Genomic DNA, 21,269 nt, shown 5'->3' with positions numbered 1-21,269 from the left:
CTTTATGTGTTATTATTGGATTATACGTTCTAATTGCCTTTCTGTATATTTCACATTTTGAAAAGAATGAAAAATATGACTATTTTTGTTTCATACACACAACTGTGTGTAAGCACATATAATAGCATATATGAATAGATGTAATCAGTGTTTATTACTCTTTCTTCATTCCACATACTATGTGTAAATTTCTTATAATTTTATTTTCACAATCAGGTAAACAACAAAACATTTTACTCTTTCCAAAAATTATGCATATGCAGTATTGAAAAATGACCAAAATTTTGAACATTTCAATAAAGTACATATACACGCTATTTATATCAGAAAATATCCAAATGGCTCAATAAATATGAGATCATATTTAATTTCACAAGTACTCAAAATTAGATATAAAAAGTTTGCCCTCTTGAATAAATAAAAACTAAAAAATTTAAGTAGCCAAAATGGGATGCACTGAAGTCATTCAAAACATTACTGGCGGAGAGTCTCTACTGGCAAATTCAAATGCTCAAGGTACATTCTCAAGTGGGGAAAACCCCAAACTAAGCCGCACCTGCTCTCTGCAAGCTTCCGTTTTGTTAGCAGGGGGCTGGCAGCGATGGAGATTAATGTGGAGTCCGAGGGGCTGTTCACGGATGTTCACCAAAACGTTAACCACTTCTGGGCCGTGGCATCGGGTGCATTTTTCTTTTACTTTTTCTCTATTTATAAAACCTTCTCAATGGGACGTGCTCGTTCGGAAGACGAGAGAACCACTGGCTCCCTCCGCGCCTGGAGCGCCCCTTCCCGGCCCCCGCGGCTCGGCTGCCGGGGGACCCACTCCCACTCGGGGACGCGCCCAGACCCACCACGCTGCTTCCCTTTCGTTTTCCCCATGACGCTTCCCTTCTAAAATGTTACGGAATTGCGTTCACGGCTTACTGTCCGCTCCCCGCCAACGCCCCCAAGAAGTTCTCGGAAGCAGCGACCTCTGTTTTGTTCACGGACCGATCTCCAACCACCTACGGCAGCGCTTCACGAGCCTCAATTCAGCAGGTGCTCGAGACGCTCCGGCTGAGTCACGGAAGGGGAAGTAGGTTTGCTCTCGGCGGTCGTCTGCTTGCCTTACCATCATTCATGCAGACGCACGGCCACAAGACACTGCCCTCGGCGACCCTGCGTTCCCGTCACCGGGACCCAGAAGCCAGAGTCCTCGCAGCCGAAGGGGTGCGACCACGAGCCAGGCAGCGGGAGCTGGGCACGCGACAGGCTCGCCCGGCCCCCGCCTCGCCGACGAGAGCGGAGAACTACACTTCCCAGAAGACTTAGGACCTCGCGTGGACTACATTCCCCAGGGGCATTAGCGGCCATCCCCAACTCGCCCCCCCGCCCCGCCTCTCTAGACAGGCAGCCGGCTTTTGCAGCCAGCGGCTCGGGGCCTGAGTTCAGCCCAGGCATCGCCCGGGTAGGGGTCCCGACCCCAGGCTGCTGTCCGCCGGGGCAGTGCCGGAGCCTCCGCCTGCGGAGCACGGCCGGGGAGGCGCAGCCCCCGGAACCCCGGGGCCTGGGCGAGGTGAGCGGCGGAGGGTCGGCGGAATGCGGGCCGGAGGGAGGACCGGGGCCTCGGGAGGAGGCGGCGCCGGGGCGCGGGGCACAGGCCCGAGGGGCGCGAGCGGGGCCTTTGTGGGCGCGCGCGGGGGGCCGAGGGCCGGCACCCCCGATGCGCCCGCCTGCCCCGCACCGCCGTCCCGCGGACGCGCCCCTGACCGCGGCAGGTCGGGCACTTGTCCCCGCCGGCCCAGGCCCCGGGCGCCCTCCTGCTCCCTCCGGACCCGTGCCCAGCGCGCTAGCTGCCGGGCCCCGCGCGCGTGTGGCTCTGCCACCGGCTGTCAGTGAACGGGAGGAACTGTTCCCGCCCCTCCCGGCGCCGCTGCCCTCCCGGGCTGCGGGCGCCCAGGTGTGTTTTCTGCCAGAAGTGAGTTGCCGGCCTCCCCCCACGGCAGAGCCCGGACTGGAATCCAGGTCTTCGGCTCCTGTGCCTGCTCCTCTGGACGGCAGCCCTCTGGCCGCCACGGGAGAGCTGCTGTCACCCCTTCCCGAAGCACTTTTCTCTGGCAGCCTGGAAGGAGATTCCTTGACAGGAGGGGGAGGACTGGGGGGGGCAGCTTGGGGTGGAGACAAGTTGTCCCCTGCGGGCAGTGAGGTCAGAGCAGGCGCTCTGGGCGCGCTACGGACCCCGGCGCAGCCTCGCGGCTGTGCGCCCCGGGCCGAGCGGCTCCGGCTGTGCGCTCAGTTTCCTGAGCTGTAACCGGGCGCGGACAATGGCAGCGGGGCGGCGGGACTGAGCGTGTGGGCGGCGCCTGGCCCGGGGAGGGTCAGTGAGTTATTGCGGCCGCTACTGCAGCTGGAGTCCTACGTCCTTTTTCTCTGAGCTGCACGGCCAAGAGGGGGTCCCGGACCCCTGGGGCTGGCCCTCGTCTCTGGGCCTGTCTAGCCCCAGCTCCTTCGGACTTCCCTGTCCGAGGGCTCGTGGCCTCGTTCTCGGGCGGTGTAAGGATTTCAGAGCTGGTGATTCTCAGGGGTGGAAAGCACAAGGGGCTTCTCCCTCCTGGCTCCCTATTTCCTCTTCCAGATCTGCCTTCTGGAGACCCCACCCGTCCTCGCAGAAGAGCCCAGAAAGAAGATATGGCTCTTGGACCGAGGGAAGCAAGGTCTCGAGTGAGTTCATTGCCATCTCAGGTCTTACAGATAGAGAGATAGATCGATTGATTGATTGATGGGTTGGTTGATTGACTTACTCGCTTACTTACCCTACCCTTAAACTGAAGTTCTCTACTCAATACAGTTTTCTCCAGGATTTGGAGACCTAGCCCTTTTCTCCTTGAAGAGTTGATCCACCCAGGTGGAGGGTGGATTCTGTAGGCAATGTTTGCCTCCTCCCTGCCAATCCATGTCTAGTCTACCTCATGGGGTAGGTGACAGGGTCAGGTGAGTTAGTGCATGGAAAGTGTTTAGATCAGGGCTGGGCACTAGCAGATGCCCAACATGGGGTGGTTGTGGGAGCTGGGTGATGTTACTGTAGTAATAATACCACTCATGCCGACAGATGGGAACGGCTGTACCGTGCTGCTAGGACTTGTCCTTGCATTGCTCATCTTCATCTGACAGTAACAGTTAATGCTGCTGGGGGTCGGCCTGAGGGCTTGGCCTTTGTTCTCACTCTCACGCCAGCACAGCAGTGATCATCCCGGTGTTACACATGAGCAAACTGAAGCTCAGAGACGTCCATTAACCTGAATTCCAACCCCAGTGTGTCTGGCTTCTGGGTCCAGGCTCGTCACTGCCCAGCCATTCCCCTGGTGCCTCTTTCAGAACCCAGGGCAGCCCCAGCCCCGGGTTCCCAGAGCTCTTCTCCGCTGTCATGTCTTTGGGCCCATGAATTGCGGTGGTGGTTGATCTTCGGGCTGGGGCCGGCCAGTGCATATCTGGGCTGCTTTTTTCTAAAGCTTTCCTCTTCCATTCCCACAGAGCCATGCTGCTCTCGTGCCCAGAATCTTCCCCATCCCTGCAGAGGAGCTAATGCATGCGGCATTCTCCCTAACCTCACCTGCTCCCCTATGTCCGTACTGCGTGGGCTTGCGTGTAAAGCTCAGTGACAGGCGTTTAAGACCAGAGAGAGAATATACTGAGTGCTGGGTTAACAGAAAACTAATCATTGTCCTGCCTCTGCCACTGATAAAGTATGTGACCTGGGGTCTTGGCTGCTCTGGACCTTCTCATCCTCATCTCTGAAGTGAGGATTGAGCCGGGAGATGGTGTATGGCCCTGTCCAGCTACACATTTTTCTTTCATTGATCCAATTATTTTGTGTGTTTATCTTGTCTGCCAGCTGGATTGTAAATTCTTTGAGAGCAAAAATTATCTCTTATATTCCTCCCCAATATGTAAATAATTTACTGTTTTTCTTACCAGAAAGATATTGTAGGGGCACCTGGGTGGCTCAGTTGGTTAAGCGACTGCCTTCGGCTCAGGTCATGATCCTGGAGTCCCAGGATCGAGTCCCGCAGCGGGCTCCCTACTCAGCAGGGAGTCTGCTTCTCCCTCTGATCCTCCCCCCTCTCATGCTCTCTCTCTCTGTCTCATTCTCTCTCTAAACTAAATAAATAAAATCTTTAAAAAAAAAAGATATTGTATAATCATGGTATAAATTTTAGAGTATAAAATATGTACATATATATGCATTGATGTATATATGTATGTGTGTGTATTTGTGTGTAGAGTTGACCCTTGAGCAACACAGGTTTGAACTGGGTAGGTCCACTTACACGTGGATTTTTTTCAATCAATACAGTACAGTACTGTAAATGTATTTCTCTTACAGGTTTTGTTTTTTTTTTTTTGGTTTATTTTTTGAGAGAGAGTGCAAGTAGATGAGGGGGGACAGAGAGAGAGAGAGAATGAATCTCAAGGAGATTCTGTGCTGAGTGCAGAGCATGATGTGGGGCTTGATCTCATGACCCTGAGATCATGATCAGAGTGGAAATCAAGAGTCAGATGCTTAACCGACTGAGCCACCAAGGCGCCCCCTTATGATTTTCTTAATAACATTTTCTTTTCTCTAGCTTACTTTAGTGTAAGAATATAGTATATAATACATATAACGTGCAAAATATGTGTTAATCAACTGTTTACATTATTGGGAAGGCTTCCAGTCAACAGTAGGCTATTAGTAGTTATGTTTTTGGGGAGTCAAAAGTTACATGTGGATTTTCGTCTGTGTGTGAGGTCAGTGCCCCTAACCCCCTCCTTGTGCAAGATTCAGCTGTATATTTTTTTCATATATTCAAAAGAAAGTAGAATCACCCTTAACCCCACCATCTGGAGATAATCACTGTCAATCATTTGTTGTGTACCCTTAGCATATACATATATATGCACACACATATATTTATACATATATATACATATATATGTAATTTTTTATCAGAATTGAGTACAAACTACACACTGATATATAACCTGCTTTTTGTATTTAACATTATCTTGGGTGTCTTTTTAACAAACATTGACCTAACCATCAGTTGTGTTGGTTGCATAGTATTTTATATTGAATATGATCATAGCTAACATCTGAAGCTTTGATATGACCCAGACATGGTATTAATTACACTGTATGGGTTATCTCATTTATTTAATAGCTCTATGTGGTAGGTTCTGAGAGGCATTTTTGCAGAATGGGTAAGAATGGAGCCTTGGTCATGTACCTGGATTGGAATCCCAGGTCTACCACTGACTAGCTATCGGACTTTAGGCAAATTTATCCTCTCCATGGCTGTTTTCTCTCATGTAAAATGAGGACACTGATGAATCTTCTCTTAGAGTTGTTGTGATTTTTAAATAAAGATTATATTAAAGATTAATAGAAAGTTCTAAGGATTGTACCTGGCCTGTGTAAAGCATTCAGTAGAAGAGAGAGATTTCAGTTTCCATTATTTCCGTCCTCCAGCTTCAGTGAGCATTCAGATAGTACCTTCCATTAGTGACCCTACCCTTCATCATCCGTGATGACTTAGCTTGTTTCTAATTTTTTGCTATTACTAAAACCATGATAAATACTCTGTGTGCATTTTTGTGTACTGTTCATTATAATAGAAATATAATTGGTGAGTTAAAGAATAAACATCTTTTAAAGCTTTTGATATGTATTATCAAATCACCATCAGCAAGATTATTCTAATTAACACTCCAGTGGTCTTAATTCCTCCCCACATCTCCTTATGGTAGTTAACACAGGGCCTGGTGAATACTTCATGCTGCTCAGTATGTATTTGTCACTGGCCGATGGGTCATTAAACAAATGACCTGACATCTTCAGAAACCAGAATGACATCAGAAGCCTTTCATGGCAGCCCGTGTACTCCCCCCTGCTACCTTCACTCTGTGTGGTGGGAGGTCCTGGGTGAGCCGGGATGGCTTGTCATTACAGGTGTCGGTGACCTTTGAGGATGTGGCTGTGCTCTTTACGCGGGATGAGTGGAGGAAGCTGGGTCCTTCTCAGAGAAACGTGTACCAGGAAGTGATGCTGGAGAACTACAGTAACCTGGTCTCACTGGGTAAGGGAATGTTCCCTGTAGATGAAAAGGTCAGACGTTAGCATAAGTCAGCACCTGCCTCCCTGCATAAAAGCCGTGGGTCGTCAGGAACTTTTAGCTGAATTTTGCCTTAGGATTGTACACATTGTAAATAAATAAGTGTTTAAAACTCCTTTCCCCCTATAGGCATGGATTTGTCCCATGCATGGGACAGTTAACATACTTGCATGTTAGAAATTCCCTCATAGTTCAGGCAACATTTTCCTGCTGATCTTGTTTGCTCAGCTCACAGCAGAGAGCATCCCTCAACCGTCTTCATTAACCTGCCGCCAGCCTTTCCCAGTTCTCCCTTCCTGCCTGACAAACGTTGTATACTCCACCTTTGAAAGGGAGTCAGAGAGCGCTTTCTCATTTTAAACAGGGCACTTGGTACACAGTCTCTCGATATGGGTACCTGTTTACAAATATTTAGTCTTTACATTAACGTATTCCCTCTCCTGTAGAAAGCCATGGATACTCTAGTAATCAAAGCTGCATGTTTATCATATTTCTCTAACCTACTACAGCTAATTACATAGCCACGCCCTACAGGTCCCTTGCTTTTCCCCTCACAAAGGCCCTCACATCGCGGGGGCACGGCTCGAGCACCCCACCGAAGCTCATTGTGTCGTCCCCCGAGTTTTCCGCTCAGATCCGTGATGCCTCTTTCGAGTCAAAGCAAAACCAAGTCTTTTCTTTTTGTCTCTGAGCAGGACTCCTGTTTTCCAAACCAAAAGTGATCTCCCTGTTGCAGCAAGGAGAAGATCCCTGGAGGGTAGAGAAAGAAAGTCCTGGAGGCCCCTCTCTAGGTGAGTGGGTGGGACCGAGGGGCCGGGAATGGGCTCAGGCAGCAGTCTGGGTGGTAAGTGGACGGTGCAGCTTGGAGATGTGGTTCGGGAAAGTTTCCCCTGGGCCTCTGTCCTCGGGAAGTGGCGGAGAGGGGACGCCCGGGCCCCAGACGCAAGCTTCCTCTTATTCTCTGGTAGTCACTTCCCAATGAATCTCTCAGGAGCTCTTCTTACTTGCTCCTGTTTTCAGAGGAGGGCTGCACATCGGGGATTCAGTCAGCAAATAGCGTACTTAAGGAATGGCAGGGAATCCTTCTGACCGAGGCTCAGGGTACGTGAGAGAAGGAGCCGAGGAAGGAAACGGTGTCAGAAAGCTAGCCGGGCCGCGGTACAGCGGGCTTTGACAAGACCCGACATGGGACCGTCCCATGGAAATAAGGAGTTTCAGCAGATGCTGGAGTTCTTGGTATTTCAGGAAAGTTGGCTTAACTGTGAAACAATGGAAAGGTCCTCCGATAAAGGCGTGGCGGGAGAAGCTGGGCGAGTCACCGCTCCGACCCCGAGGGCCACCGTCAGAAAGGAGGGCAGCTGGTGTGGACGGAGCTGGGGCGGGGCGGGGGGGTGGGGAACATCGTGCTGATGTGTCCCCGTTGCTGCTGAAGGGAGCGGACGTGGCTGTGCGGGTCTGGTGTGTGTGGAAGCGCAGATGGAAAGGCTGGGGACACACCTGAGCTGGTGCCAGGACCTCCACTGGGAATGGCATCGAGAAGGGGCGGGATGAAAGAGGGCTTCAGTTACCTGTAATCTTAGCATTTCATAGAGAATAGATTCGTGAAGTCCTTGTGCAGTTGGAGTTGAACACGCATGGTCACTTTGGAAGTCTTGTGGGGATAGATTTAAAGTGAGGGAAAACCCGAGGTGGAACCGTCCTGGAGACACTTGCAATAAGGTAGGTGAGACGTTTCCAGGGTCTGGACAAAGGCACGGGCAGTGGGGTCCAGGAGGGAAGAAGAGGGGCCCCTTTGTGAAGGGTGAAGGCCGAGTTCGCTGCGGGATGGGTCTCACTGGAGATGTGAGTGGAATGTTCGGGGAGAGATGCCGGCGGACAGTTGTATGAGGTCTGTGGGAACTCGGAAGGGAGGTCAGGGAGCCGTCGGTACAATGGTGGCATCTGACGCCTCAAGCTGACCAGGCGAGGACACAGAGCAGAGGACAGAATGCCAGGAAAGCTCACCATTTACGAGGTGGGTTAGGAAAGAAGACTGGCTGAGCCTGAGAAGTCATCAGAGGAGAGAAACGGGAGAGGCGGCTTACAGGGAAGTTGGGGATGGAGAGCTGCTGAAAGGGGGACGATCCGGGTTCAGACCCACACCCCCTGCTTTCCTGTCCCGTGATGGATGGTGCGTGAGCTCCATGCTGGGTCCTGGCGATGTGACACTGGACAGAAAGACACAGGTGCTGCTGATTGAAGGTCACAGTCAAGTGGGGAGACAGGTGATCGTGCACTGAGCGCATACGGGGTGGGGAATGACCCCACAGGAAAGATGCAGAGTGCGGGAGGGGCGGTGTGGGCAGAGGCTTCACCGAGGAGAGCGGGATCCGAGGCTGTGGAGCCTGAGTCCAGCCACAGGAAGGGGCCGTGTGAGTCCAGAGAGGGGAAGCCAGCATGTGCTGCCGGGAGCCAGGAGAGAGCAGCAGGGACCAGACCCCACTGAGCCGGGGCAGCCCAGGCACAGGATTTGGTCTGTGTCTGAGAGCCAGGCAGGGCACCTGGGGACTTGGAAGTAGCCTGACCATGGCCCCAGGTGTGAGAGCAGCCTGCAGGCCACGGGGGGCCTGTTGGTATGGAAGTGGAGGCTTGTCCCGGCTCTTGTCGGGTCCTGATGTGTCAGTGATGACCCTTCATCCCGTGGGCCCCACAGAGGAGCTGTAGGCCGGGCGGTCTCCTTCCCCAAGCCCCCAGGCCAGGGGAGCCTTCTTCCCACCAGACGTTGAGGTTTCTGCTGTGGGAACCACCCTTGTCTGTATGTCTGTCTTTTTAGCTCTGGTTTGGGAGAAAGACACGAAGTCTGGGAAGCTGGACGAGGCCGCCACAAAGTGCCCAGAGCAGGCGGGCATCAGGGAACCAGCCGAGGGTCGGCAGGGGCTTCCGGCCCACTGGTGGCTGTGGGCCGAGTCTGGCACGAAAGATCAGAGGAAGAGAAGGAAGGATCTTCCCCTTTCCCCACGCCTCGGGAGCCTCTCATCCATGAATGCATCTCTCTGAGTGAAGCGAGTCTTGGGTGGGTCAAGGGGAGTAGGAAGTGTGACTGGGGTCCAGAGCTATGCAGAGAGGCGCTGGGGCCATGGGGGAATGGGGCTGGAGTCCTCCACCAGCCTCCTCCTCGGGCTCCGGGAGACATCCCTGAGGGTGGACCACGGAGGGGGGCGGGGGGGGGCGTCTGAAGGAAGGACAGCACGGCTGAGCAGTATGTGCGTGTGTCTCTGGACGGGAGGCACCTCCTCTCCTTCCTCAGGGATGGCGGTCACCCGGGGCACCCCGGGAGTGCCGGCGGCATGTGCTTGTCTGTCCCGCACCCCTGGCGAGTCTCCATCTGCCTGGACTAACGTGGCCTCAGAACGGCTTCCCTCCCGAAGGTAGCTCGCTTCCCTGCGAGCACGGGTGAAGGACCAGGGGGTTCTGGAAGTATCTCAGGTTGTTAACTCTAGACCAGAACCGAAACCTGCCCCTTGCACAGCCAGTGACGGAAAAGCCTGTGCTCCCAGGGTGGATTCCTGGCACCTCTAGTGGCCTCTGAAAGTCCTTTTTTTTTTTTTTTTTTTTTTAATTATTTTTATTTCAGAACTATTCACAAATAGGAAAAACAAAGCAAAGAAAAACAAACGGTCATCCCCGGTATGTATGTTTAAAGTGAGAGATGGAAGGAGATGGCATGAAGAGTGTGCATCTCCTCTGAGTCCCTTGCTTAAGAAGTGAGCACAATTAAGGTGGTGCTTTTCCGGAAAAGTTGTAATGAGCTGATTAAACCAGCTTGTACATCATGAGTTGGCTTTATGCCCAAATGTGGAAATATTCCTGAAATCTAAAATTTAAAAATGCGGGGATGATCTGGGTGGACACTTAGCCTCCAATAAAAATGTGTTTTTCTTTCCCGTCATTTTCTCCTCCTTTGTCATCTCAATGCAAGAAGCCTGGTGGGCGGACTGGACCCGTGCCACGTGGTCAGCTGAGGGGTCACCTGGGGGCTGATCCCGTACAGAAGGCGAGGCATCTTTTTCTAACTGGCACAAAGGTGCTGCCCTTAGCAGCCCAGTGACCCAGCAGGTGGTGGTTTTAAAGAATGAATCTCTTAGGAGGTGAAAGCAGAGCCCGGGAACTCAGTAGGCCTCTCTAGTATGTTTGGTCAGTCTTGTCCTTGTCCCCTGCCACCCCCCCCCCAATCTTCCTGCTGGCCCTCCCTCCTGCCGCCAACCTCTGTTCCCGTAGCTGCCAGAATGCTCTATTAAAAGGTAAATCAGGTCATCTCACTCCCCTTCATAAAGCCTCTCCTGGCTTCCTTCTTCATGGCAGCAAAGAGATGGCTCCCAGGATCTTGAACATCCTTGGTGGGGGCCTGGGTGGCTGAGTCGGTTAAACGGTTGAGCATCTGACTCTTGATCTCAGCCCAGGTCTGACATTGAGCTCCACACTGAGCAGAGCCTACTTAACAAACAGAAACATCCTTGGGTTATAATGTTCACAGAGGCTTTACAAGGTTTATATACCTTTCATATCAAAAGCATAGAGGAAGGATTTACACATACAAATTTTCTCAAAGAAATGCTTTGAGAAAAAGGTACAGAGCCCTCTTTCCCGTTTGAGGTCCCGCCACACTGTTTTCCAGAACAGGTGTACTGTACCTTCCCACCAGCCAAGTATGTACGGAGGTTCTGATTTACCCACAGCATTGACAAAACTTTTTATTGTCCTCTAATCATTTTTATTATGGTAAAATACAAATCATGTAAAATTTAACCATTTTGACTGTTTTTTTTTTTTTTTAAAGATTTTTTATTTATATATTTGAGACAGAGAGAATGAGAGAGAGAGAGAGCGCATGAGAGGGGGAGGGTCAGAGGGAGAAGCAGGTTCCCTGCCGAGCAGGGAGCCCGATGTGGGAGTCGATCCAGGGACTCCAGGATCATGACCTGAGCCGAAGGCAGTCGCTTAACCAACTGAGCCACCCAGGCGCCCCATTTTGACTGTTTTTAAGTGTACAGTTTGGTGGCGTTAAGTTCATTCCTAGTGTTGTGCAACCATCCCCGCCATCCGGGTGCAGAAGTTCTTCATAATCCCTTCCCTTCCCTTCCCTACCCTTCCCTTCCCTTCCCTTCCCTACCCTTCCCTTCCCTTCCCTTCCCTTCCCTTCCCTTCCCTTCCCTCCTCCTTCCCTTCCCTTCCCTTCCCTCCTCCTTCCTCCTTCCGTGTTATATTAGTTTCAGGTGTACAATTTAATGATTCAACACTTCTGTGCATTACTCAGTGCTCATCATGGTAAGTGTACTCTTTAATTCCCATCAACTGTTTCACCCATCCCCCCACCCACCTCCCACCTGGTAACCATCAGTGTGCTCTCTACAGTTAAGTCTGTTTTTTGGTTTGTCTCTGTTTTTGATGGATAGCACGTTCTGTATGTATCCGTTAGATCTAGTTGGTTTATTGTGTTGTTCAAGTCCTTTATTTCTTCTTTTTGTCTGGTTGTTCTATTCCTTATTGAATGTAGGGTACTGAAGTCTCCAGCTATTATTGTAGAACTATTTCTCCCTTCAGTTTTTTTTACATTTAAATTTTTTATTGTTATGTTAATCCCCATACATTACATCATTAGTTTTAGATATAGTGTTCCATGATTCATTGTTTGTGCATAACACCCAGTGCTCCATGCAGAACGTGCCCTCCTCAATACCCATCACCAGGCTAACCCATCCTCCCACCCCCCATGTGTTTTGAGAATGTGTTACTAGGTACGTAAATGTTTATAATTGTAATGTCTTCTTGCTGAATTGAACCTTTTATGAATATACATCATCCTTCTTTGTCTCTTACAACCTGTTTTCTAAAGTTTATTTTGTCCGATACTAGTATAACCACTCCACCTCTCTTTTGGTACTTCTATTTGCATGAAGTTATCTTTCCATCTTCTCACTTTCAACCTATTTGTGTCTTTGGATCTAAAGTGAATCTCTTATTCAAACAAAAAACAGACTCAAATACAGAGAATAAACTGGTGGTTGAGGTGGGTGGGGAGAGGGGTGAAATAGATAAAGAGGATCAAGAGTATACCTATTTTATGAGCACTGAGTAATGTACAGAATTGTTGAATCATTATATTGTATACCTGAAACTAACATACACTGTATGTTAGTTATACTTCAATAAAAAGAAAAAAAAAGAAGTGAGTCTTTTATAGACAGCATATAGTTAGATTATGGGTTTTCCCCCATTCTGCCAATATCTGTATTTTGACTGAGAATTAGGCTAATGTTTTTATATTTGAGGTAATTACTGATATGAGGGACTTACTCTGCCATTTTGCCATTTGTTTCTATACACCTTATATCTTTTCATCTCTGATTTCCTGCATTACTGTCACCTTTTGTGTTTAGTTCATTTTTTGTAGTGAAACATTTTAATTCCCCTCCCATTTTATTATATATATTATATATATAAAATATATAATATATATAATAAGTATTATCTTTTTGGTTACCATTGGGATTATGTTTAACATCCTAAACTAATAACACTGATTTGAATTTATACTACCTTAAGTACAATAATGTACAAAATCTCTGCTTCTGTATACCTCCATCCTCATCCCCTTTCAGTTATGTCACAAATTGCATCATTATACATTGTGTACCTAATTTGCATTTGTCTTTTAAATCATCTGGAAAATATAAAGTGGAGTTAAAAGCCAAATTTACACTAATACTGGTTTTTATATTGACCATGCATTTACTCTTACCAGAGATCTTTATTTTGTATCACTTTTCCTTGCATCCTTTCATTTCGACTTGAAGGACTCTCTTTAGTAATTCTTGCAAGGCAGGTCTACTAGTAATAAACCCCCTCAGCATGGGAATGTCTTAATGTCTTAATTTCTTTATCATTTTTGAGGGATGGTTTACCAGATAGAGAATTCTCTTTTTAGAGTTTTTTTTTTTCTTTTAGGACCTTGACTATATCAGCTCGATACTTTCTGGCCTCCAAAGTTCCTGATGAGAAATCTGATAATCTTATTGAAGATCCCTTATATGTTATGAGTCTTGTTTCTCTCTTGCTGCTTTCAATATTCTCTTTTTGGCTTTGGGTTTTGACAGTTTGGTGATAATGTGTCTCAGTCTTGGTCTCTTTGACTTTATCCTTTTTGGAGTTCATTACACTTCATAAATTTGTAGATTCATATCTCACATCAAATTTGGGAAGTTTTCAGCCATTGTCTTCAAATGATCTCTGCCCCTTTTCCTTTTCCCTTTCAGGATTTCCACAATGCTATTTTGGTTCACTTGATGGTGTCCCACAGGTCTCTTAGGCTCTGTTCACTTTCTTCAGTATTTTTTGTTGTTGTTCTTCCTCAGACTCAGAATTTTAATGGCCTGTCTTCAAGTACACTGATTCTTCTGCTTGCTGAAATCTGATTTTTTAATCTCTCTAGTGAAATTTTCAGTTATTGCAGTTTTCAACTCCAGAATTTCATTTTGGTTTCTTTCTGTATTTTCTATCTCTTATTGATATTTTCATTTTTAAAATCATTTTCATGACCTTTACCCGTATCTTTCTTTAGCTCTCCTGAGCATCTTGAAAAGTGCTGTTTAAATGTTTTTGTGTAGTATGCCCACCATCTTCTCTTCCTCATAGATGTTTTTATCTATTTATTTTGTTGCTTTGACTGAGTCATATCTTTTATTTTAAGTGCCTTGTGATTTTTTTGTTGCAAACTAGACATTTGAATTTTATAATGTCATAAGTCTGGGAATTAGAATCTCCCCCTTCCCCAGAGTGATTTCCTTCTCATATATTTCCTTTTCACAAGGAGAAGGCTAGCTTAATTGTTTGATAAAGCCTCTTCCAGGCCTGAATCTCCTGACTATGACTTATCGTAGCGTCTGAACACTTTCATGTCATGGCAGCCAGGAGCATTAGAGAACAGCCTCGATTTTTAGCTGATAGAGAATCAGTTGAAATATTTATCAAATTTTAGTTTTAGGAAAAATTGGTTTGATTTCCAGCTTTATTACTATTAGGTATTTCAGTTTGGGTAAATCACTTAATCTTTGAGTCTAGTTTTCTCATGAAATGAAAATATTATGCTAAGCAATTCCCAAGTTTCCAGCTAGTCCTAGAGTTCTGTATTTCTACATAATTGAATTATTTTATCATGCTGTTGATGGGGAGTATGACTAATACTATTGAAGCTACTAATTTTATGTCCAGTTTTAAAGTCCATAATTGTTATCTTTGGAAAATATTATTTGACCTACAGTATGTCCAAATCAATTCAGTAAAATCACTTTATAACAGGGAAAAATGGTAGTTGTATATATGAATACATATATTTTTATATAGAACTGATTTTTTTATTGTTGTCAGGTGTCTTTGTGCCATGGACCAGCCTGAGATATAAACTAAAGGTTTTCTCATGTCTTTTCCAAGCCTTTATCTTTCCCTTGGCATGTATGGTGACTTTCTAAATTTCCCATGTATGTGGTTACTTTTGAATGTCCTTGTACTTAAATATGTGGTTCCCCAATGTGGGAAAAAGGTAAAATGTGAGCGTGAGAGGGTAGAGGGAAGACCGGCCCTGTCCCTTAAATCCCCTGGCAGCTGCTTCAGCCAGTGGGGCAACAAGGGCAGGTTGCTTTTGTATCTGCACCTCCATGCCCCCAAGAATACTCCTCCGTCAGAACCCAGATCTACAATTGAACAGCAAGGCTCTTGTCACCTGCTCCTGCGAGCAACCTAAGGACTGTCAGTACAGCTGCCTGCCCTGGGGCTGGGGGCTGGGGCACGGTGGCTGCCAGTGACTGAAATTACCTGTAATTTATCAACCAGGCTTTCCCCTAGAAGCTGCCAGCCTTCAGGTAGATTCTACAGTTTCAGAATTATTGGAGCAGCCAGATTCTGCCAGTTCAATTGTTGTCTAGGTGGGGAAACAGAATCCTGGAGCTTCCTACTCTGCTATCTTCCTTCATATCTACTTTTCCCTCTCTTAACTCACATTTATTTTACAAGTTTTGGCATTTTCCTTCTTCTTTCTCAAGTAATGTTGAAGATGAAGATTTGGATAGAAGTCTCACAGTTAGCTGGGTGGGGGATGGTCTAAGTGGGTGATGGGTGGGCACTTGTTATGATGAGCACTGGGTGTTATATGTAAGTGAAGAATCACGAAATTCTACTCCTGAAACCAATATCACACTATATGTTAACTGACTAGAATTTAAATAAAAATTTCAATAAACAAACAAACAAAGAAGTCTCACAGTTATGAAGTTATTTCTTATCATTTGGGGAAGTAATTTTGATAGTTTGCTTACTATCCACCTAACATTGTCTTTAGTTACCCAGAAGGCTATGGTATTTACTATTTAAACATAAGTTTTATCATTCTGTAAGTATTCTTATTTTCTACTTAGAAAGTATTTTTTTTTAAGTGAAAGTAGTTTTTAACTTTTCCTTTGTAATATTGATATGTTTAAATTCATGTGCAGAAACCTTTTAAAATTGCAAGTTTCTTATTAGATATGATCTTTAAGAGGAAAAAGATTAACCTACTCAATCTTATTGCAAGGACTGACAGAAAATGGAAGACTTAATTTTTAGTTTTATTATGAAAACTTTAAACATATATATATGTATATATATATTATATGCATATTTGAAACATTTTGGATTGTCACAGCTTGAGGAAGGGTGCGAGTGGTAGAAAGGGTAGGTGGTAATACACAGGGCAGCCCTACAGCAAAGAATTATCTGTCCTCAAATGCAAGCTGAGGTTAAAAAATCCTGACCTCTATACAGGACTTAAAATATCTTTACATATTTTCTTTAAAATATCTTTATATTTTTGTAACACTGAGTTGTTCTATCCAAGAATAGGAAAGGCTGTTCCATTGTTCAGGTGTACTTTAATGTCATTCAAGACTGTTTTAAAATTTTCCTCATATAAGTTTTTTTATGTTTCTTGTAAATTCATTCCTCCAATTCTTTGCTAGTGTCAATGAAGGTTATTGACTTTAGCATGTTAATTTCATATCCTGCTACATCACTGATCAAGTTTTATCATTGATTTTCTGGAGTTATGTAGACAGGGTATTATAACACCAGCAAATAGAGGTAGTTTTATTTCCTCATTTCCTCTTTACTCATCCTTGTGCATCTAATTGGTTTTTCTTATGTAACTGAATTGATTAAGACATCTAGTAGAATGTGAATAGAAGTGAAAATAATGGGCATCCTTGTCTTGTTCTTTTTTTTTTTAAGATTTTATTTTTAAGTAATCTCAACGTGGTGCTCAAACTCAAAAACCCAAGATCAAGAGTCACGCTCTACCTACTGAGCTAGCCAGGCACCCCTTGTTCTTGATCATAGTGGAAATGCCTCTAGTCTTTCTTCATTAAATAGGATACTGGTTTTAGGACTAAACTATATGTATTTTAGCATATTGAGGAAGTATCCCTCAATTCCTATTTTCTTGAATGTTTTTACTATCAGTGGTGCTGAATTTTTTTGAAGGTTTTCTCATTGTCTCTAAATATACTCATAAGTTCCCCCCTTAGGTACGTACATTATAATATACCTTAGTAAGTGGTATAATAAGGGGAATGGATTGTTGGAGCTGGATTCACCAAAGGGTACACAGAGCAATTAACACTGGAACTGAGTCTGAAGGCTACAGAGAAGTTTGGTGTGTAGAAAAAGGAGGAATGATATTCAACATTAGAAATAATTACATAAATGAGAACAATGTCATATAAATAATGTGTAAGTCTGTCATAGGCTTTGGATACCAGACTGCACTTAATTCATACCCTCCTAATCCTGTCTCCCCGTTCATTCTCCTGGTCACTCATACACTTTCGCCTTCCTTAAATTAGCTTCCTTTATTCTTTTAGTCACGCTGTCCTTCTGCCCTCTTCCATTATTGTTTTCTATGTGTTACTTTCCTATTTACTCCTCTTGCTAGTATCTATTAGAAAGCAAGCCCTTATTTAAATATCATTAATATTTATTCTTTCTACACATTAAGTCTCAGCCAATCATGTGAATCATTAGTGATTTTTTGTTTTCCAGGATGTAAGAGCAGTCCTAAAACTACAAAGTCAACTCAAACCCAAGATTCATCATTTCAGGGGCTAAGAAGGAAAAGACTCAAAAGGGATGAACCCTGGAATTTCATATCCGAAAAACCCTGCATATATGAAGACAGATTAAAGAAACAAAAGGACAAAAAAGAAAGTTTACAAATAATTTCAATCACCCATACAAAAATCCTCACTGTAGAAAGAAACCATAAAAATATTGACTTTGGCCAAAATTTCAGCCTGAAATCAGTCTTTGTTAAGCAACAGAGGGTTGCTAGAGAAAAAACACCCTCAAAATATGAAATACAAAGAAATAGTTTCAAGCAGAATTCAAACTTACTTAACCAACCAAAAATCAAAACAGCAGAGAAGCGGTATAAATGTAGCATATGTGAAAAAGCTTTCATTCACAATTCTTCCCTTCGTAAACATCAGAAAAACCACACTGGAGAGAAATTATTTAAATGTAGAGAATGTTTGAAAGCTTTCAGCCAAAGTTCAGCTCTCATTCAGCATCAAAGAACTCATACTGGAGAGAAACCCTACATCTGTAAAGAATGTGGGAAAGCTTTCAGTCATAGTGCATCCCTTTGTAAACACCTAAGAACCCACACTGTGGAGAAATCCTACAGATGTAAAGAATGTGGTAAATCCTTCAGCAGAAGGTCTGGCCTTTTTATACATCAAAAAATCCACGCTGGAGAAAATCCCCATAGATACAATCCAGGTAGGAAGGCATCCAGCACATCCCTTCCCGGATGTCAGAGAATTCATCTCAGAAAGAAGTCCTATTTATGTAATGAATGTGGCAACACCTTTAAGTCTAGCTCATCCCTTCGTTATCATCAGAGGATTCACACGGGAGAGAAACCTTTCAAGTGCAGTGAATGTGGGAGAGCCTTCAGTCAGAGTGCATCTCTTATCCAGCACGAAAGAATTCACACTGGAGAAAAGCCCTATCGGTGTAACGAATGTGGAAAAGGTTTCACTTCTATTTCAAGACTTAATAGACACCGGATAATTCATACCGGTGAGAAACTGTATAATTGTAATGAATGTGGCAAAGCCTTAAGTTCTCACTCGACGCTTATCATTCATGAAAGAATTCACACTGGAGAGAAACCGTGTAAATGTAAAGTGTGTGGGAAAGCCTTCCGACAGAGTTCAGCTCTCATTCAACATCAGAGGATGCATACCGGAGAAAGACCCTATAAATGCAACGAGTGTGGGAAAACATTCAGGTGTAACTCATCCCTTAGTAATCATCAGAGAATTCACACAGGAGAGAAACCGTATCGATGTCTGGAATGTGGGATATCTTTCGGCCAAAGTGCAGCTCTTATTCAGCATCAAAGGATTCATACAGGAGAAAAACCCTTTGAATGTAACACATGTGGGAAAACTTTTAGACAAAGCTCATCACTTATTGCCCATCAGAGAATTCATACTGGAGAGAAACCATATGAATGTAATGCATGTGGGAAACTATTCAGCCAGAGGTCATCCCTTACTAATCATTATAAAATCCACACTGAAGAGGATTCCTTGAAAGCAGATTTGCATGTGTGAAAGCCTTAAACCAAAGCTCAGCAGAGTATACATACTTGAGATTGATTTAATAAATGTCATGAACATGAGAAAACTTTTCAATTTTAATTTTGTTTCATCAGATATTAAATTCTAAGGATAAAAAGCTCTGACTATGTGATAAATATGTGGAAAACTTTCGTACCTGTCAGTCACTTTTTAAAATATCCTAAGACAAGGAAATCACAATTGTAATTTGATTGCAAAATCACAGTTTTGACCATTTGTAAGATAAAAGGTGGGGTTTTTCTATCTCTTTATACAGCATTATACACTATATGTGATATGTAAACATGAGAAAAATCTGGGTGTAGGAGTGCTGGATTTCTCCTTAGAAAGACACCAATTGTATAAGCCAGCAGCATATTTATTAGAACTAACATTTTAATAGCAAACAGAACTGATCTTAAAATATATGCATATGTAGACCAAATAATAGATTAAAAAAAAAAACAAACCTGCAAACTACCTCAGTCTCTGGAATTTGCCTTTTCCTAAGTTGTTGTCAAACTTTGTGCATGGTTTTCATTAAAAAAGAGAAAGAAAAAAATGTGTTCTCTTACTCCTTTATTCTTCTAGTCATTTCCAAACTACATCTAACAGTCTCCCAAAATTTTTTTGCACAATTTCTAATTTTGTTCTCAAAATTACTTTTCTTTGTTGCCTTGAAGTTATTTATTATTGAGCTGTACTTGCTGTGTTCTGAACAGCATGTTAATTTAAGTAGAAAAAATACAGTTTTTTGGCAGTCACTTCAAGGTTAAAGCTATTAATATTTTTTTTAGTTGGCTGCAAAAGAAATCCTAAGAAATAATTTAAAGAACATGTCACTGTGGCAAAGTCTTGAAAAGAAATCCATTTCATGAAATAAAAGCATGTTTTCCCTACTTGAGGTTTTCAAATTTTTTAAAAAAAAATTCAGACTGCAAAAGCAAATAAAGGAAATAATTCTAAGCCTTAGAAATGGTTTACTCAGTAAATGTTTGCTTAATCCTAGGGTTGAGCCAGGTACTATCCCGGGCACTGGAAATTGTACAGAAGAAACAGGTCCTAATCTTCAAGAAGTCAGGAATTGAGAGGATGGGGTTGAAGGGAATAGAGAGTAATTAAGCAAATTATCATAATGTGTTGAAGTTTTCACAGAGAAAGAGATGTTACAATGATACTGTGTTACAAAACATCTTGTAGAGATTTGCACAGGATTCAGAAAGAAGGGAATGGAGCCTAACCAAGGGAGCTTGACCAGATACAGTGTCCCAGAGACAGGGATGCCTGAGCCCGACGCTGGAAGAACAGGAATTCTCCAGAGCGTGAGATAAATACTTAAAAGAGAGGGAGCCACAAAGGTAAAGGTACAGGTGGGTGACAGCATGGCGCATTTGTAGAACATCTATTAAGAACATCTATTAAGTAATGAGAATGACAGATGTTGAAGCTTGAGAAGGAGGCAGAGACCCGATAACCAAAGGTCTTAACTGCCATTCTAAGGAGCTTGAATTGATTCTGAAATATGGCACTGATGAAAGATGATATGTAAGGGAAATTGCTCTGACAACGTACGGAGAATGAGTTTAGGAGGTTGAGGACAACGAGCAGCTGGAGCCTAGAAGTATGGGCTGTTACAGTAACTTGAATGATTGGTAAACGAGGCTCTAAACTCAGGCAGGGGCAGTGGAAGCGAAGAATATGTAACGGGTACTAATGCAGTAAAATATGGCATGGTTTTTACAATCAAATAACTGGAAGAGGTGAGTTAAGAAGGAAGGTAGGTTGACTCCCAGGCTTCTTCCTGGTTAACTGGATGGATGATGGTGCCATTCACTAAGCAGGAAATACAGGAGTGAACAAGTGTGATTTGGCACATGTTAAGTTGATCGTTCGGGTCCAAAAGGGAATTTTGAGTCAGTAGACTAGAATTAGGAGTAATTAAAATAGAGTTGGTAGTCAAAACCATAGTACGTGAAATTGGTCAGCAGAGTACAGATTAGAATGAGAAACAAAGGGGTCACAGATAAAACTCAGGAAAACATCAATACATAGGGAGTTGGTGAAAGAGGAGGAATTGAACTAGATGAAAAGGAATGGCTCTACAGCCAGAAGAGTGATGCCACTGAGCCCAAGGAGAAATGAATGTCAGATGGTCCAGTAGTGTTAGGTGCCACGAATCAAGTGAGGAGTAAGCTGGAATAGTAACCAGGAGAGTACTGGAGACAACTTCAGTGATTTACGGTGAATGGAAGCCAGATTGTTCTAGTTTGGATTGTTACTAGGAAGGTGAGAACTAGTGGGCTGTTTTAGACATGTTTCAAGAAGCTTAAAGGAAGAGAAGAAAAGAGGGCTGTATTTAGAGGGGAGAAAATGATTTCTATGTTAATGGGACAACTGTATACACATGCTGAGGGTGAGTTAAAGAAGAGATCATTAGGTGAGACAAATT

At 44.4% G+C, this 21,269-nt stretch overlaps 1 protein-coding gene across 2 annotated transcripts; it reads left to right on the top strand.

Moving 5' to 3' along the window:
* The first annotated feature begins 1,380 nt into the window (after nt 1-1,380).
* Nucleotides 1,381-19,391, top strand: ZNF354B (zinc finger protein 354B). Of its 2 annotated transcripts, XM_032395816.1 has the most exons (5): nt 1,381-1,555; nt 2,615-2,700; nt 5,969-6,095; nt 6,827-6,922; nt 17,235-19,391. In XM_032395816.1, exons 2-5 carry the CDS (start codon nt 2,668-2,670, stop codon nt 18,812-18,814), a joined length of 1,836 nt encoding a protein of 611 aa, XP_032251707.1. In that variant the 5' UTR covers nt 1,381-1,555; nt 2,615-2,667; the 3' UTR covers nt 18,815-19,391. The 2 variants fall into 2 exon arrangements, with proteins under 2 accessions (XP_032251707.1, XP_032251708.1); XM_032395817.1 differs by lacking the exon at nt 1,381-1,555 and having other exon boundaries at nt 1,787-2,700.
* The last annotated feature ends 1,878 nt before the right edge of the window (nt 19,392-21,269 follow it).

The sequence above is a fragment of the Phoca vitulina genome, unplaced genomic scaffold, assembly GCF_004348235.1.
Source record: "Phoca vitulina isolate PV1807 unplaced genomic scaffold, GSC_HSeal_1.0 scaffold87, whole genome shotgun sequence".
NCBI lineage: Eukaryota > Metazoa > Chordata > Mammalia > Carnivora > Phocidae > Phoca > Phoca vitulina.
The sequence above is the reverse complement of the archived record's forward strand: the minus strand, read 5'-3'. Positions and strand labels throughout refer to the sequence as shown.

Excerpts from the sequence above, each read along its gene's own strand:
- ZNF354B (XM_032395816.1), top strand. The coding sequence starts at position 2,668 with ATGGCTCTTGGACCGAGGGAAGCAAGGTCTCGA. Across the intron at positions 2,701-5,968 it reads CGAGGGAAGCAAGGTCTCGA|GTGTCGGTGACCTTTGAGGA; the intron begins GTGAGTTCATTG and ends TTGTCATTACAG. Across the intron at positions 6,923-17,234 it reads TCCTGGAGGCCCCTCTCTAG|GATGTAAGAGCAGTCCTAAA; the intron begins GTGAGTGGGTGG and ends TTTGTTTTCCAG.